The sequence below is a fragment of the Pleurodeles waltl genome, chromosome 9 (assembly GCF_031143425.1).
Source record: "Pleurodeles waltl isolate 20211129_DDA chromosome 9, aPleWal1.hap1.20221129, whole genome shotgun sequence".
Taxonomy (NCBI): Eukaryota; Metazoa; Chordata; class Amphibia; order Caudata; family Salamandridae; genus Pleurodeles; species Pleurodeles waltl.
In genome coordinates this window covers 963,200,178-963,216,464 of record NC_090448.1, presented here as the reverse complement: position 1 = coordinate 963,216,464, position 16,287 = coordinate 963,200,178, and the positions used below count along the sequence as shown (strand labels likewise).

General features: G+C 41.5%; 1 protein-coding gene across 5 annotated transcripts in view; it reads right to left on the bottom strand.

Annotated features, from left to right (window-relative positions):
- GTF2A1 (general transcription factor IIA subunit 1) overlaps positions 1 to 16,287 on the bottom strand; it is a 167,957-nt gene that overhangs the window by 146,340 nt on the left and 5,330 nt on the right. For 4 of the 5 annotated variants that reach the window (XM_069208361.1, XM_069208358.1, XM_069208359.1 and 1 more), the window contains exons 2-3: positions 9,093 to 9,194; positions 151 to 364 (exon numbers count right to left, since the gene is read on the bottom strand). In XM_069208361.1, coding sequence (XP_069064462.1) covers positions 151 to 364; positions 9,093 to 9,194 — 316 coding nt within the window. Of the gene's footprint in view, positions 1 to 150; positions 365 to 9,092; positions 9,195 to 13,073; positions 13,204 to 16,287 lie in introns of those variants that run through there. The other variant, XM_069208360.1, reaches the window with a different exon arrangement.

The window sequence follows — 16,287 nt, the reverse complement described above, 5'->3', positions numbered from 1 at the left end:
TAGAAAAGTAGCGAGTGAAATAAAACAAAGACTCTGAAGGGGACCTTGGTTTATTACTTTATCATATCAAAACAAGCGAAAAGCCAATTTTGAAGTGATACGACTGTTCCACATGCAATGCTACGTTGCCAATGCAGTCTGGTGTCTGACCTTGGTGGGACGTTGGCATGAGGACCTGCTGTGTTTGAGTCTGATGCTGCACAGCCTGTTGCTGGTGGTGCTGCTGCGGAAGGTGATGCTGTTGGTGGTGTGGGTGCTGGTGTTGCTGTTGCTGCTGCTGCTGTTGCGCCTGAAGTAAAAGTTGCTGCTCCTCACTATGAAAGCCATCAACAGCTTTGGACTGCATTAGCTTGCTCTCCCACAGCTTGATTTAGATACAAAAAGAAAAAGTAAGTGCATAATCAGATACAGTGGTATAGGTATTTGCGCACACAATCATTCTGAAATAGATCACAAAAATTGCCTTAGGATATAATGCACATATTCACATGCAGGCACAGTTAACACCAATCAGTCAAGTCTTAATTAGATGTGCATCCATTAGTCTCTCATGGCAACAGAAGTCAATGGTTGTTCTGCCAAGTAAGGGTACTTTCACTCCCAGCCCTTTGATTTTGCTAGAGAATCTGTACCCTTTTTTGGAAAGCTGCACCATTCAGACCATGGGGCTATAATGGAAGCCGAGAAGAAATTCCCGGTGGTGTGTGTCGGCCTAGACTGTTGGCCGAGGCAAGACAATCAGTGGAGAAAAGCATTAAAAAAAAAAAAAGAAAAGAAAAGAAAAAAAAAAAAGATTGTCAATGACATTCATTCTGAGAAGCCACCTATGAATTAAGACTTTTTGATACAATTATACGAAGTTTACATGGGCTTTGGCTTTCATTACTGTGCAGTCTCACGGAGGATGCTGCAGGTATTGGTTTTATCTCACGTCAGATTCAAAAGAGGTGACCAGCTCACTCAATTCCATAACTATACCGCTCATTTTACCGTATGATGTTCCTCTTTAGTGAGGAACCTGGAAAACACATGGTTTACGAAGAAGCAATGTAATCTATTCCTCACAATCTGGCTTTGATCCTGCAGATTCTTATGAACATGTACACTGCTACAGCTATTGTGGCACATACGAACGATCGACACACGAAACCAGATGAGCAGGTTATGTCCTGCTTTAAGCTTTCCAAGATAACAGTGGCACGATAAAGGTGGATGCGTTCCCCCTGTTCTACCTTGATCTGGAAAGGCTGACATCACCCATTAGACAATCCAGCAACCAAATGGTCTGAAACTCCCGTTGTTCAGCAAAAGCTGATGCTGTACAGTACACTAATTACATGTTGTGATGTCCCGCTTTCCACCCTCCAGGGCCAGATCAGAAAACGATGAGGAGGTAAGGATTGCCAAAGAGCAAACAGAACAACTTGCCAAAGAGTACACATGGGTATCAAAACCCTGTACGTATCTGTGGATATTAGTAAAATCAGTAGCATACATATGACATGGGTCAAACCAACCCCCCCTCCGCCCCACTGGCAATGTACGCAAATTACTTTGCAGGCTGGTTGAAACGTTGTCTCTTGTTATGGTGCAGTCAATCAGGGTAAGATGATGGTGGTCCTTGATTGACTTAGGTATTCTACATGCTACCTTTTAGGGTTCCCATGCAACTCGATGGTACAGATTATCAGCATAAGCCACCTGTGCCAGAGGGCATTTGTAGAGCTTATTTTGCATGGAGATGAATCCTCTAAAGTAAATTCCCCTTTAAAAGGAGTGGTCTGCATATTTCCTCTCAGAGTACTTAAAAAGTCATAAGATCACTGCAGGGATTGCTATATAGCAGGCTAAGACCATACCAAACAGGAGAAAATGAGACAGGATGTACTCAGATTAAAAAACGAGTTGTTTTTAACTACCTAAGCAAAATCCCCCTAGAGGCTCCTCATACAATCAAATGAGCTTCAGAAAAACCTCAAGAGGGCAGCACTCAAGGGATTTTTGTTCTGGTGGAAGGTCTTGTTAATGGTAATAATACTTAGGGGCTATATGTAGATACTATTTATATACCGTAAGGTCAGAAAAGATGAAAGTGAAGGAAAGAAGCGAGTAGGCGATTCTATGCCCCCAGTTGCTGTGGCATCCAAATTTGGATAAGAAGCAAAAAGAGAAGGTAATTTCAAGAAAGGCCCCTTCCAATAAGTGTTTACATAACTGCAGGGTACACTAAAAAAAATAATAATAATAATCTTGAAACAGACCTTTCTGAATAAAATGTTAAAATTAGGGTCTACTGAGGACAAACATAAGAGTATGTAGGTGGCACTCGAGCACAAAGCTTAACCTAATCCATGGGCCATAAAATAAATACCAATTTATGAAGTTAAATAGGTAAACTTTTTCAAATGTTTGACCCAGACAACTGTCAATTGAACCAACGATTACTGAACATTATAGAAACAATGTAAGAAGCACAGCATCTGGAGAATTTAGTCATAAAATGTCTGCAAGTGGCTAAAGGTGATTTAATCAGTGCTCATAGAGGATTGTGAAAGCACTAGTGTAATATGTGACTACTTTTGTATTTATTGCTTAACTGTGTACTTATTAGTGTGGTGGGACTTGTTCAATGTTGCACGCATTCCCTGTATGGCTCCTTATCGTTTTCTGCTTTAGTATTTGAATTCTAAATTCCCTGTGACATCGGTGTCTTCGGGTTCTGGAGCCTAGTGTGAAGGCAGTCGGAGGCTGGCTCTGGACCTGTGAGGGTGTCGATGTCTGTCATGGATCCAACTAATAAACTTCAACTAAATAACTTACACTGGAGTGTGAGTGGAATCTCTTGCTTCTATTTCTGCCTCTGCATACTACATTTTGGTACCAGGAGTAGGGTAGACTGTTTGGATCCGACCTACCGGACGCGTACTCATCGGCGATTTCCTGTGTTCCTGACTCAGGGGAAAATTTCGACATCGACGTTGTCTTGCTCGCCTCGTCCGCTTCATGTTTTGATAAGGTGAGCCTTCTTTGGAGAACAGAAAACGGCATAGCGCTCGAGCGTTTTTCTTATCTCGGCACGTGTGGCATTCTGTGCGCGAGTCTAGCGCATTTCAAAAGAGGAAAGAGGAAGGACGCGAGCGCAATTAAGCCGCGTTGCTCAGCAACGACGGCGTGCACTCGTGCGCACTCATTCATAACAAAACTTTCAATGTGAGACGCGAGCGAGCGCGCCACGCCCATTTTATGCCACTTGAGTTGCCCAGCAACCAGATCTTGGAGTCACGCTATTCTCCAGGGACGCTTTGTTTCTGTATTTCCTGTATTTAAAACGTCTGTTTGGCCGACAGCTCCGTGTTTACGGATTTTGAGAAATTTGGTTGCAGCTTATACAGACTAACACTAGGAAGTGCCACTTACATTGAGAATGGAACATTTATAACGAATGGAACATTTATAACAATATAAAAAGTAGTTTAAAAAATAAATCATATATATTTTTCTAATGTGAATGAAATACATTTGAAGGTTCGTACATTTTATTTATTTATTTTTATTCTGCAAATTAAGCGCTCTTATTTCCAAAAACATGTCAACGAGCCAACTGGTAGTGCAACTGCCTCCTTTCCTGCAAAAAGCTGGGGAGCCGGAAATAAAGTGGAATGAGTGGCTTAGAATTTTTGAAAATTATCTATCGGCGATAGATGCTATGAGATATTCACCAGTTAGAAAACTGGCTCTTCTTTTTAACCATCTTGGAACTGCTGGTCAACGTGTGTTTGACAACTTGCCAACTATTCAGCCACCCGTGGGCGAGGACATAATTTGGGACGTCTACATTGAAGGAAAAGAGAGACTCAAAAAACAATATTCAGATGACTCAAATGTTCTGCTTGAGAGGTTTAATTTTGCTATGGGCAGACAATCTGCTGACGAGTCGGTTGATGAATACTTGGCCAATTTGCGGGTGCTTGCAGCAAGGTGTGATTTTGGCAACATAGTAGATACATATTTGAGAGACCAATTTGTTTTTCATTGCCATTCAAAGAAGATACAAGAACGTCTTTTGGCTTGTCGCAACCCATCTTTAGTTGAAGTGGTGGATTTAGCGAAGGCCATCGAGAGATCTATTCTTACTTCTAGAGTTGTGAGTGGACAGGGAGCAGTGTGTGTGCCAAATGAACAAATGAATGTTGGATAGATAAGTGAAGAACTAGGAGTAAATTATGTTAAAGAAAGATCGTTTAAATAAAAGAAAGTTCTCTCTCAAACAGTTAGGTTTTGTTACCGCTGTGGTTCCCATAATCACATTGGTAACAACCCTACCTGTCCTGCAACTGGAAAAAAAATGTTTGAAGTGTCAGAAAATAGGCCACTTTCAGGCAGTCTGTAGACAGGCGAGCTCTAATGTTAATTCTGGGAACAAGGTGAGAATCAGTAATGTGTACACGCCTGACTGACGAATTAGCCCATTGTTCAGGCAGTCTTTCCAACATGATTCTCACAGTCAATCTTCCAAGTGATAATGTAAAAAATTGTGACATGGGACATGTCATGAGACCATTTTGTGAAGCTGTAATAGACTCTAAGGCAGTGCTGGTTATGGCTGATTCTGAAGCACCAGTTACTATTTTAGGTGATAAAACTTTCTTTCATTTGTGGGAAGGTAAACAAAAGTTGGAAACTGCGGACATTGCACCTAAAGCGTTTGGGGATCAAGACATTGATTTGTTAGGATTTTTCCATGCTTCTTTGGAGATTTTAGGAAGAACGGTGTATACAAAAAATTATGTAGCTGTAAAAGGGAGAAACATTGTGGGGTGGAAAGACCTAGGACTGTTGGGAATTATATTATGCCCTGGTCAAGAGAATCCCATTATCTTAAGTCAGAGGCCTCTCCACAGTGATGGTAATTCGGTTTTACATATCACACCCAACAAGGGAGTTCCTGAACACTTTACTTTGAAGTTCCCAGATATCTTTGCTAGTAAAGTGGGTACAGTTAAGGGGTTTGAACACACCATTAGACTCAAAGATGGAGCCATCCCTGTTTCACATAAAGTTAGACCTGTTCCTTTATCTATCAGAGATCAACTTAAAGCTTTGCTTGATAAATCAGTTTCTGACAATATAATTGCCCCTACTAATGCCTCTGAGTGGGTTTCTCCTATTGTGGTTACGAAAAATAAAAATGATGACCTTAGGCTATGTGTTGATTTGAGATCACTTAAGAACATTCTGGTAGATTGCCATCCTCTACCCCACATACAAGAACTTATAACCACTTTGGAAAATTCTAAATTCTTTTCTACCATAGACTTGCATTCAGCTTACCATCAAATTCCCCCTAGTGAAGAATCTCAGGAATTGACTACATTCATTACCCCTTATGGAGCTTTTAAGTTCCTCAGATTACCTTTTGGCCTAGCTTCAGCTGCTAGCGTATTTCAGAAAATTATGGATACATTGCTTGGTCAAATCAAAGATGTTTGTGCATTCCAGGACGATATTTTAATACACACTGAAACCATTGAAAAGCACTAAGAAGTTTTAGATAAAGTGTTTAGCATAATTCAAAGTTGTGGCCTGACTATCAAAACTGAGAAATGTAAATTCTTGGTTGAAAGTGTGGACTATCTTGGCCATTCTATTTCTGCTGAGGGCATCAAACCCAAAATGTGTAATTTGGAAGCCATAAAGAAGGCTCCTCCTCCGTCCAACAAAGATGAACTACGTTCCTTTCTTAGACTCTGAGTATTATTCGAGGTTCGTGTCTGGTTTTGCCTTATTAGTACAACCCCTTAGATCACTGTTAAAGAAGGGTAGCAAATATGTTTGGGACAAACAGATGATTCCTTTGAGCACATCAAACAAGTGGTGTTGTCTGCACCCACATTGAAATCTTTCATCCCCACTGCCACGTCATTTATCACAGTGGATGCTAGTCTCAAAGGACTAGGAGCGGTGTTTGGACAATGGCTTAACGTCCAGGAACATCCAGTTGCATTCGCTTCCAGGACACTTTCTCATGCTGAAAGCAACTACAGCACTATTGAGAGGGAAGCCCTGGCTTGTGCCTGCCAAAAGTTTAGAACATACATATGGGGAATCCATTTTGAGATTTACACCGATCACAAACCACTAGTGTATTTAATGAGTTGTACTGGTCTCGGTAAAGCCTCTGCCCGACTTGTAAGATTGCTATCCAAATTACAAGAGTATAACCTTGAGGTGAAGTATGTTCAAGGTGGGAAAAATATTAGAGCAGATTGTTATACAGACTACCCTTACCACACTCTAAAGATTCAAATGACGACCAAGACACAGAATGTGTAGTGGGTGCTTTAGATCTTGTCTCTGCATCTGATGGTTTGTTTACACAGGAAGAATGGAAATTAGCCATGTCTAATGACACCTTACTATCTCAGGTTTTACATTACATTAGACATGGTTGGCCTAATAATAAAAAATACTGTGGTGAAATGAACACATACAAACAGATAGCCATGGAATTATCTTGTGAAAATGGATTCTGTATGAGAGGTTCGGTCTGTGTTCCACCTAATGTATTGAGATCGAAATTGATTAAAATTGCCCATGAGAGTCACCTGGGTGTTTCTGCCACTTGTAAGACTTTAAAAGAAAAATATTGGTGGCCCAACATTGATAAACAAGTGGCAGACTTTATTGATAAATGCCCAACGTGTGAAGTGTCAGATAAACACTGGAAAAGCAGTGTCAAACCTTTATACAGTGTTCCTTTACCATGTAAACCATGGGAAAAAATTGCCATGGATTTTTCTGGACCTTTCAACATGTGGTCAAGAGATATGAGATATCTAATTGTTGTAATTGACTACTTCTCAAAGTGGATTTATTTTGCCTTTGTTGAAAATACTGATACTGACCCTGCAATACAATTCTTGTCAAATTTGTTTATGCTGGAGGGAGCTCTGTCAGTAATTGTCACCGATAATGGGGTACATTTCACTTTAAAGAAAATGAGAAGTTTCATGGAGAAATTCAATGTTCATCACTTACAGGTAGCCCTTTATAGTCCAGCTTCTAATGGCCTAGTAGAAAGGGCCAATAGAATTTTAAAATAAGGCATCCAAACAGCTTTAGCCAATAATTACAATGTTCATGATTTTCTCAAAGAGAAGGTTTGGGCTTACTCCAATACTCTTCACTCCCGTTCCCCTTTTGCTCTTAGAGGGAGGGAGTCTAGGTCTAAACTTGTGCCAGCATGGTTGACCGACTCCTTAACTAACAAATTGGGCAAATCGGATAGAACTTTGAATAATTTGAGAAACCAAGTATTAAGGAAACAACTTAAGCAAAAGGAGAATGATGATTCCAGGAACAAGGTTAAGGAAATTGAGTTAAATGTTCATGATTGGGTGTTAATTAAACCTCAGAGAGTTTCTAAAGGAGAATCAAAATACTCTTCCTGTCAAAATTCTGAAAGTAACTAAGGCTTCGGTTCTATTGGATGGCAGAGGGTGGTGGAACAGAAACAGTGTCATTCCTATTTCTGACAGACAGGCTGACATTTTCAATGAGGTATATGTTAATAGGGAGGTAGACATCTCTAGTCATGCTTTGTTTCAGGAGGTTCCATATACAAATTTGACCAAGTCAAGTAGTGAAGACAGATCACAAGCTAATGCTCCAAATGTCTCTGGTGAGAGTGAAGTGTTCCCTCAAATGATCCACGATAATTGCAGCAGGGATGTTCTTAGCTCTTCAGGTTTGGAAAGTACACGAAGTAAACGAATGACTACGATGCCTTCCAAATTTAACGATTTTGTTTTGGAATAATTTTTTGTGTTTTTTTTAAATTTCTTTACTATGTTATTGTTGTGAAGGGGGAAGAGGATGTAATATGTGACTACTTTGTATTTATTGCTTAACTGTGTACTTATTAGTGTGGTGGGACTTGTTCAATGTTACACGCATTCCCTGTATGGCTCCTTATCGTTTTCTGCTTTAGTATTTATGAATTCTAAATTCCATGTGACATCGGAGTCCTTCGGGTTCTGAAGCCTAGTGTGAAGGCAGTTGGAGGTTGGCTCTGGACCTGTAAGGGTGTCGATGTCTGTCGTGGATCCAACTAATAAACTTCAACTAAATAACTTACACTGGAGTGTGAGTGGAATCTCTTGCTTCTATTTCTGCCTCTGCATACTACAACTAGGAACGCTATCCTCTACAGCAGTGTAAGTGTCAGCAGCTTACTATTGTGAACTAAAGTGTGACAGAAGAACGCACCTCAAATTATGTGCGCTCTCAGTCTCTACTATCACTACAGGACAGGCAAGTGTGAAATGAGGGGAGTGGAGAAAGCTTTGTAAATGGGCCTACACATTTATAGAAATCAAACTTAAAAAAGGGAAACTTCTCGAAGTTGTAGCAAATAAGTTACAGTAGAAAATTAATTGAAGAGTATAACAAACAATTGCTCGGCAAGCGAGAGGTTAGGGTGAGTTTCCATTTTCACAGATTTTAAAACATTTGTTCAAAAAGGGCGTCACCCATCAATAAAGGGATATTTTTACTAGACCTAGCAAGCACATTAATTTAAATATTCAACACGAGTCCTCTAGTTAGTCAAGAAACTAGGTCAACGTCAAGTTCAGTTCTACTCTAGAACGTGAACTCTACCTCGGTTAACTTACTCAAAATCAGGTAAGCTGGTATGGCACCACACTGACTAATATAGCCTCTATTTACCAGGATTAAAGCCCACGTCAAAGTGCTTTCTATTTTCCCCAGATTAACCACTGATTGATGGACTAATTTATCCAAAAAATACTGAAATAAACAAGCAAGAATTAGAACCTTTGCTCCCTATTTCTGACTGGCTTTGAGTTACGTGTAAAAGCATAACATGGTAGTAATTACTTAACGGCCACTAGAGTTGGTAACCACATACAAATCAAGAAAAAGAAAAAAAAAAACTTTTACAGTTTCATTTAGCAAAGCGGACGTGTTACAGAGTTTTTTTTTTTTTTTTTTTTTTTTTTTTTTTTTTAGAGGGGTGGGGAAAAGGGGGGCAGGGGAGAAATCAAACCTTTCCAGGTCATAGGGCTTACCGTTTTGAGTTCCATAAGGACTTGTTCATCCACTCCTTCATCCAGAAAAAGTTCTCGAACATCATTGATGACATCTTCGATTACAGATCTGTACAGTTTAGGCTTTCAAGGATAAACAAAAAAAGTTACAAAATAACTAAGCACTGATAGTATTAAGCAGGTGTACACATATATATTAAAAGAGACAACAACTGTAATCCTGCATTATAGGATCACAAAAAATAGATGGTTATGCACAGAAGGTGCACATGTAGGATTTGAAGTGCACATATAAGGGTTGGTGTGGAAAATACAACATGTACTACAAGAATTACTCAAATATGAATTCAGGCAATCGCCCTCTAAGATAGAAGTCAAGTCTGCTGCTGTGGATTAAGTCTTGAACTCACAGCTGCTAGTCCAATGGACAGCAAATTCTTCTATGGTTATGCAAGGTGTATTTCATGGTTCTGGTTCTTCTGCCACAAAAACCTTTGCTGATTAGTTGACAAATATGGCATTCAATGCAACATTTCTTTTTATTTTACTGTTTTACATGATTAGCTGGGATACACCCTTGGCAGAGAAATTACCCTACCCCTTTCTTGTCAGATGTGATGCAGAGTTTTACCTGGAAAAATTAAGCCAAAAAGGAGTTAAAACTCCAGCTTTGTGTGACACCAAATTGACGTTACCAACTACACATAGTGCCCCTAGCACTGTACCTACGTTAGCTGCCGACGAGGGTGCACAAGGAGAAGGAGACTGAAGATATACAGTTCAACCAGAGAATCCACATAAAATACTGTTACCACAGGTGAGCAACTTTTTCTTCAGATAGTTTCTCCTACCTGCAGATTTCTCACCTCAGATTCCCGAGAACACCCACCTAAGGGTTGGAGGGCCTTAGATGATTATGCCAAAAAGTCGTTTATAACAAACTGGGTGAAATGCACATCCCTCCTCACCTCTAAATCCCAGCAAGAGTGCTTTGCAGTTGTCAACTACAGGACCCCAACTGGCCAATGCAAACGTGGAGAATTTGGTTGTAGTATAATAAGCCAAATTCTCCCCCTCCCCCCCAACATAACTGATCCATCTGGAGAAAGTCCTTATCTGTACTGCTTTCCCGTCTCCGGTTACCTACAAGAGGCTAGTCGCCCTTGCAGGAGTCCAATGTAAAAACCTCACTTTTTTTTTTTTCATAAAAGATCAGCCTATGTAACTTTCCCTTCTCCTTGGTAGGGTTAGGTTGGTGATAGAAAGATGGCAGTGTAGTGGATTTTTCCAGCTGGAGGAGCACCACACCCTTTTAGGATAAGAAAACAGCTCTGGCTCTGCAGACTAACTTGTCAAAGAAGAAAGTGGTGAACGCGGGTGCTTGCAACTCACTGACACGCCTAGCACAAGAAAAACAGCTTTAGTCATTAATAAGCGTAATACATAACTGAAGAGTCAATCAGAGGTCTACTCAAAGTCAGAACCAAATTTAAATTCCACTGTAGCACAGCAACTGGAGTGGGAGGAAATATTTGACAGACATTTCAAGAGCCGTAGAGCAATGAGGTGCTCTGGAAGGCATTTTGACCTGGGAGACCTGGGAAGGTAGACAGTCTCCAGATACCCCTTCCCCCCACCTACAGCACATGACAATGAAAGTGCGAAAATGACAATGTCAGACAGCCGTGCTTTCAAGGGGTCAATCTGGTGACCTACACACCAAGCTACAAACTTGTACCATCTACCAGAGTAAACAGATTTGGTGGATGAATATGCAAATATGATCACACCTACTACACCATCAGGCAGCTGAAATTCTGTCAAGTGGTCCCATTCAATCCTCACGCATAAAGGTGTAGGTTCAGGAGCAGTTGATGGAAAACTTGCCCTTCTAACTGGGAAAGGGCCAAGCCAAGGAAAAGGGGGTGATGCGCAGGGAATGGTGAAGAAGGTCTGTGTACCACACCCTTCTTTGCCAATTCGGGGCCAATAGGATCACTTGGGCCAGGACCTGACGGATTTTTCTCAGAATCTGTGTTATCAAGGGTATGGGAGGAAACACATAATGGAGAGGACATTTCCAAACTTAAAACATCTCCTAATGCTCCTTGCATTGGACACTGGAGAGTACAAAACTTAGAGTAATGTGAACTGAAACGCTTAGCAAAGAAATTCACATGGGACATGCTCCACAGTTCGACAGTACATGACGTCTGGGTGGAGTAGCCACTTAGTCTACAAGATGAACTCATATTGTCTGCTCAAGTGTTCAGTGAGCCCTCTAAATAATTCGCCACCAGCCACAATCCTTCGCTGTGCACCCACAACTATTTTCTCATGACTTCTTGGCAGAGAATCCAGGACCCTACTCACGCTTGTGTGTTGATATATCACATCGTGGTCATACTGTCTGTCAAGATCTGGACAGACAGACTACAAAGGAAAAGTAGAAATGCCTTGAGCGCCAGGCAATTTTGGAGGGAGTCCCTTCTACTTTAGAGATAGAAAGCTTCTGATCTCTAGTACCTCCAGATGAGAACCCCCACTCTAGGATGGAGTCTTCCATCACAATTGTGGCCAAAGTCAGAAATGAGTGAAAAGACATCCCTTTGAAAAGCCTGCCCTGCACACCTCACCAGGCAAGCTGCACCACAGTGTTCGTGGAACTACAACTTAGACCGCAAGCTTGTCCCTGTTTTGGAACCACTGTCTGTGAAGGTACCACTGGAGTGCCTCATATGCCAGCAGGCATGCCAGACAAGTAGAATGCAAGAAGCTACCAGACCTAGCAAGAGAAGGACACACAGAACTGGAATCTGGGCCCCTTCGTGACTACAAAGAACAGTGTATGAATATCTTGCACTCTGATGTGCTGGAGAGGCCTGGACCAAGGAGGTATTTAGTACCGCCTCTCTGAACAGAAGGCACTGAAAGGGCTTCAGGTGAAATTTGGCAGGGCAGATAGAAAAGCCTAAGGCACGTAACATAGATGATGTTGACTGCAGATGCAACAGCATCATCTCTGGAGTTCTAGTCTTCAGGGGGCAGACATTCAGGAGGGGAAAAAACTGTAATCCCCAACTTTCTGAGATGGGCTTCCCAACTGCCATCATCTCTGAAGACTTGTGGTGATGTCATACAAGAGAGGGGGAGGGGTTTTGGGGGGTGGGGACCACAAATTGGTTGTGGGTAGAGCCCACTAGAAAACAGGAGTAGTTCCAGCAGGATCAAAAATATGCATCCTGTAAGTGGAGAACCACTAACCACTCCAAGAGATTTCACATCAACAAAACCAGTGCAAGGGACAGCATATTTGAAATTCACTATGCAGAGAAAGACACTGAGGTCAAAGAAAGCTGTCATTCGTTGGAACTAGGAAGTATTCGAAATAGCATCCTTAAACAATCTGATGCTCAGCCACCAACTCTAATGCTTCCATTTCCTAATGCAGAAGGACTAGATATTCCTGTGAATGATCTGACCATAAAGGGGGTATGAAGAGACTGCTGAAAGGATAGGGGAGCCTAAATGACTATTTTCCGTAAAACAAACTAAGTATAAGCTGTAACCTAGCGGTAGTGCTAGTACTTTTTGCACTCACTGAAGTATGGCCCGGACTAATATTATTAGTAGGAATACCACTAGTACTTGATTGATCTTTATATTGAATGAGATGCCATGCACTATTTTCCAAGTTTTGTTTTTATAAAGGAGAGGCCGACATATCTATGGGTATGCTGCAGAGACAAACGAGTGAGATGATGTTGAAAGAAAAGGATCTGAGCTGCCATTGTAACTGTAAATGTAAATCTAGGACATTAAATTGATTTAATGGGCATCTTAACATGTTAGCACTTGATGGAAAGGCTATGAACAGCACTGGCTTGAATTTGGTATGAATACGTTCTGAAGCTAAAATAACGATCACACTCAACACAAGACTTGCGACAATCCCAACAGAAGAATAGACATAACAAGCAACGAAGATGCTGCACAACATACCCACCACAGATGAATTTCTTTGCAGTACCAAACGATGCAGACCATACCAAAACAAGATACCAAAAGCCTGGAGTCCCCTGCCCTTACTTTCTCCTTCAACGCAACATGCAGATGTCAAACGTGACAACATTACAACATCTACTCTAAAAGGGCAGAAATGTTTTAACAGGTGTTGGTCAAATGGCGTATGAGTACATGTCAAACCAGGAACTGCCCTATCAAAGTATGCGCTTGTAAAATGAATTACTACATTTATTTGTGAATGCTGGATTGCTCAAATCTCTTACTAAACAATGATCTTCGCCAGACTTCCCACTGCAAAACGTCAGAGACAATGTGCCAACCCCTAGGGTTTGTTCAGAAATTACAATCAAGAACTAAATAGCTTTGGGTGCGTTTAAAAGTACAGGTGAATGAGGCTGCCACAGATGTACTCAAATGAAAAGTAGGCCTCCAGGGCAAATATGAATATTACAAAAGAAAAATTTCGAAATCAAGATCCAGGAGTTGGTCAAGCGAGGAGTCATTACAATAGTACATGTACAGAACCTATTAAAAGAAAAAAAACAGGTGACTCCATTGAAATGTTTGTCTACCTTACAGGAAAGTGGAGTTTATCAAACTACAAATATACTGTTGACACTAGACCCATCACTAATAGTTCATCTGCAATAAGGTCCATAACTAGCAAATTACTAAAACAAAACTTGAAGCGGTTGGCATTTGTGTGCTTAACCGATAAACACTGGAATTAATCAACCTACAACAATACTGGCAAAACCCAATAAACCCAAACTTGAAAAGGAAAACACTGATGGAGTCTGCCAGTAGTTTGGCGAGTGTCCGTCGCCTTTTGTTTTCTGGGGTGGTAGACTGCCATATTAATTAACACATCAGACCACCGTCGTCCACCCGTCCGTCCCCCCCCTGTCCCTCCCTCCCCCCCCACACACACAGACACCTCCCCACCACCAGTGACAATGAGGTAGGAAGAGGCATTTGAAGGCTCTGGCGTTGTCTGTAGCAGGGATAACAGCCTTGTCTAAGTTTGCGGCTCTGCACCAATTTCTACATTACCTTCCTGCACAATAAATAAAATTCACTTTCATGAGATGGATTCACTGCTCCTATACTTGGTGTGTGGATGGCAACATGCATATTGGTACTGGCTAAATTCCATTTTCCAGTGGGAAGGGTGAGATTGAACCAGGGCCCCCATATTATGGTAGGCAGCAATTCAATGGTTGAAACTGGGAAGGCAGATAATTAAGTCAGAAGTTCCTAAAACAAGAGGTTTGGCGACACCCTGCTCAAAACCCGGGTGAGGAATAAATTTAAATCTCAAATACTACAGGTCCTAAGACACAGCTGTGCTAGATGCCTCCAGACAAGCATGGTCACACTTTTCGCTCCCAAACTTCGTCTGAGAGGTAGCTGGTATAAACATGGGTGGAGATTTAAGTCTACTGCAAATTGTGGAAAAACAAGCCGAGAGAAAATAGGCAATCTGCATGCAGGTCGTACACAGGGGATTGCAGGTAGTCTGTAGACAGAGAAAAAAGGTAGGTGGTGTGTGGCACAACTGGGGGCACTGGGTAACAAGAAGCATACCTGATGGCCACTTCACAGGCCCAAAATGTTACGAGCACGGGCAAAACCGGGAGAGTGTAAAGCAACAAAGGAGCAGGTGGAGGGAACAACAGGGAGTGGGCAAGGGTGAGGAAATGGGGCACATGAGGGAGAGCAACATGGAGTGCGAAAGAGGAGCACAAAAACAGAAAGCAACAAGGAGCCAAAGGGTGGCAAAGACACCATGCTCCATGGGAGGGAGTAACAAGACTCAGCAAGATGGACAAAGAAAGCCGTCAAATTGGAAACAAGCAATTAAGTGATGATAAAGCAAACCAATGGTAAGAAGTGGACAGGCTCTAAACCCACTGTAAATTCTTAGTAAGCCCACAATAGGTCTTTTCTAACCAGACAGCTTGTACTGTCTGAGAGGAGAGACCTCAAAAGTCCACAAATAATTAAATGATCTTGCCATAGAAATCCAAATGCTACACACATCCATTTGCTAGAAGGAAAATGAACCAGACTTAAACTGATGTCAGAACGGCGTGGAGGGGGGCTGAATGTGAGACCATTCTGTTTCATGTGGAAACAGAAAAGGTAGGATGAAATCATGCTTAGCCCAGACGTGGGATGCAAAACTACCAGGCCTGAAGAGGAACGCTGTTGACAAATTAATTAGCCCAAAAGTGCATGACAGGACAGATTACTCAGGGACTACAATACTAGTGGACTGGAACAAGTATAGGGAAATAAGGGGGAGAACAATACGCCCAGAAACATTGCCAAATTTATATCTAAACTATGTAGCAATCCAGCTATGAATAGAGGTAGAGTAGTGTATGGGTCACGCTATTGTGTACATACTTGTATTGGGACATGGTGTGGCTTGACCAAAATAAAAATTAAAAAAACAACAACAAAAAACAGACCTCACAAGTGCAACTGAGCATTCCAGTCAATACCACCTTAAGAATATGGGACAAACTGCCCAGGGTACTCTCCACCTTTCCCTTAACATTCATGCTGATCCCTCTTAATCCTGAATATACCCCTACACTCCATGAAACTCCATTTAAAAAACAGCAGTATAATGTATGATGATCTTGGATATGCCCATTCATAAACACTTCCATAGCATAGTTACATTATATTCTACATAACTAGATTCATAAAGAGTACAAGGCTGCACTCTTGCTCCAAAGGGGAAATCACTGTAAGGGACAACACAATGCCATAAAGCAAAAACCTGCATAAATACATTAAAGGGTAAATCTTGGCAGGAGACGAGTGAACGTGTAGACATTCATTTTGACATGAATGTTATCTAATGCTATGCACCCACAAACCACAGCAAAGAGGCAGCAAAAGAACAGCTTTATAACACAAATCAGTTTATCCTGGAGAAATGCCTCGAGAAAGACACGCCATACTGATGTGGGACCTTAATGCCAAGGGTGAAAGCAACAACACTGGGTATGAAGTAGTCACGGGCAACAATGATCTTGGCGACATGAACGAGAATGGTGAAGGGCTTGCAGATCTCTGTACACTGAACAGTCAGGTGATAGGTTGTTGTGAATTATTTTGTGTGGTAGTACAAACGGCAACGTGGGCGTCACAAACCACCCAACAGAGAATCAGA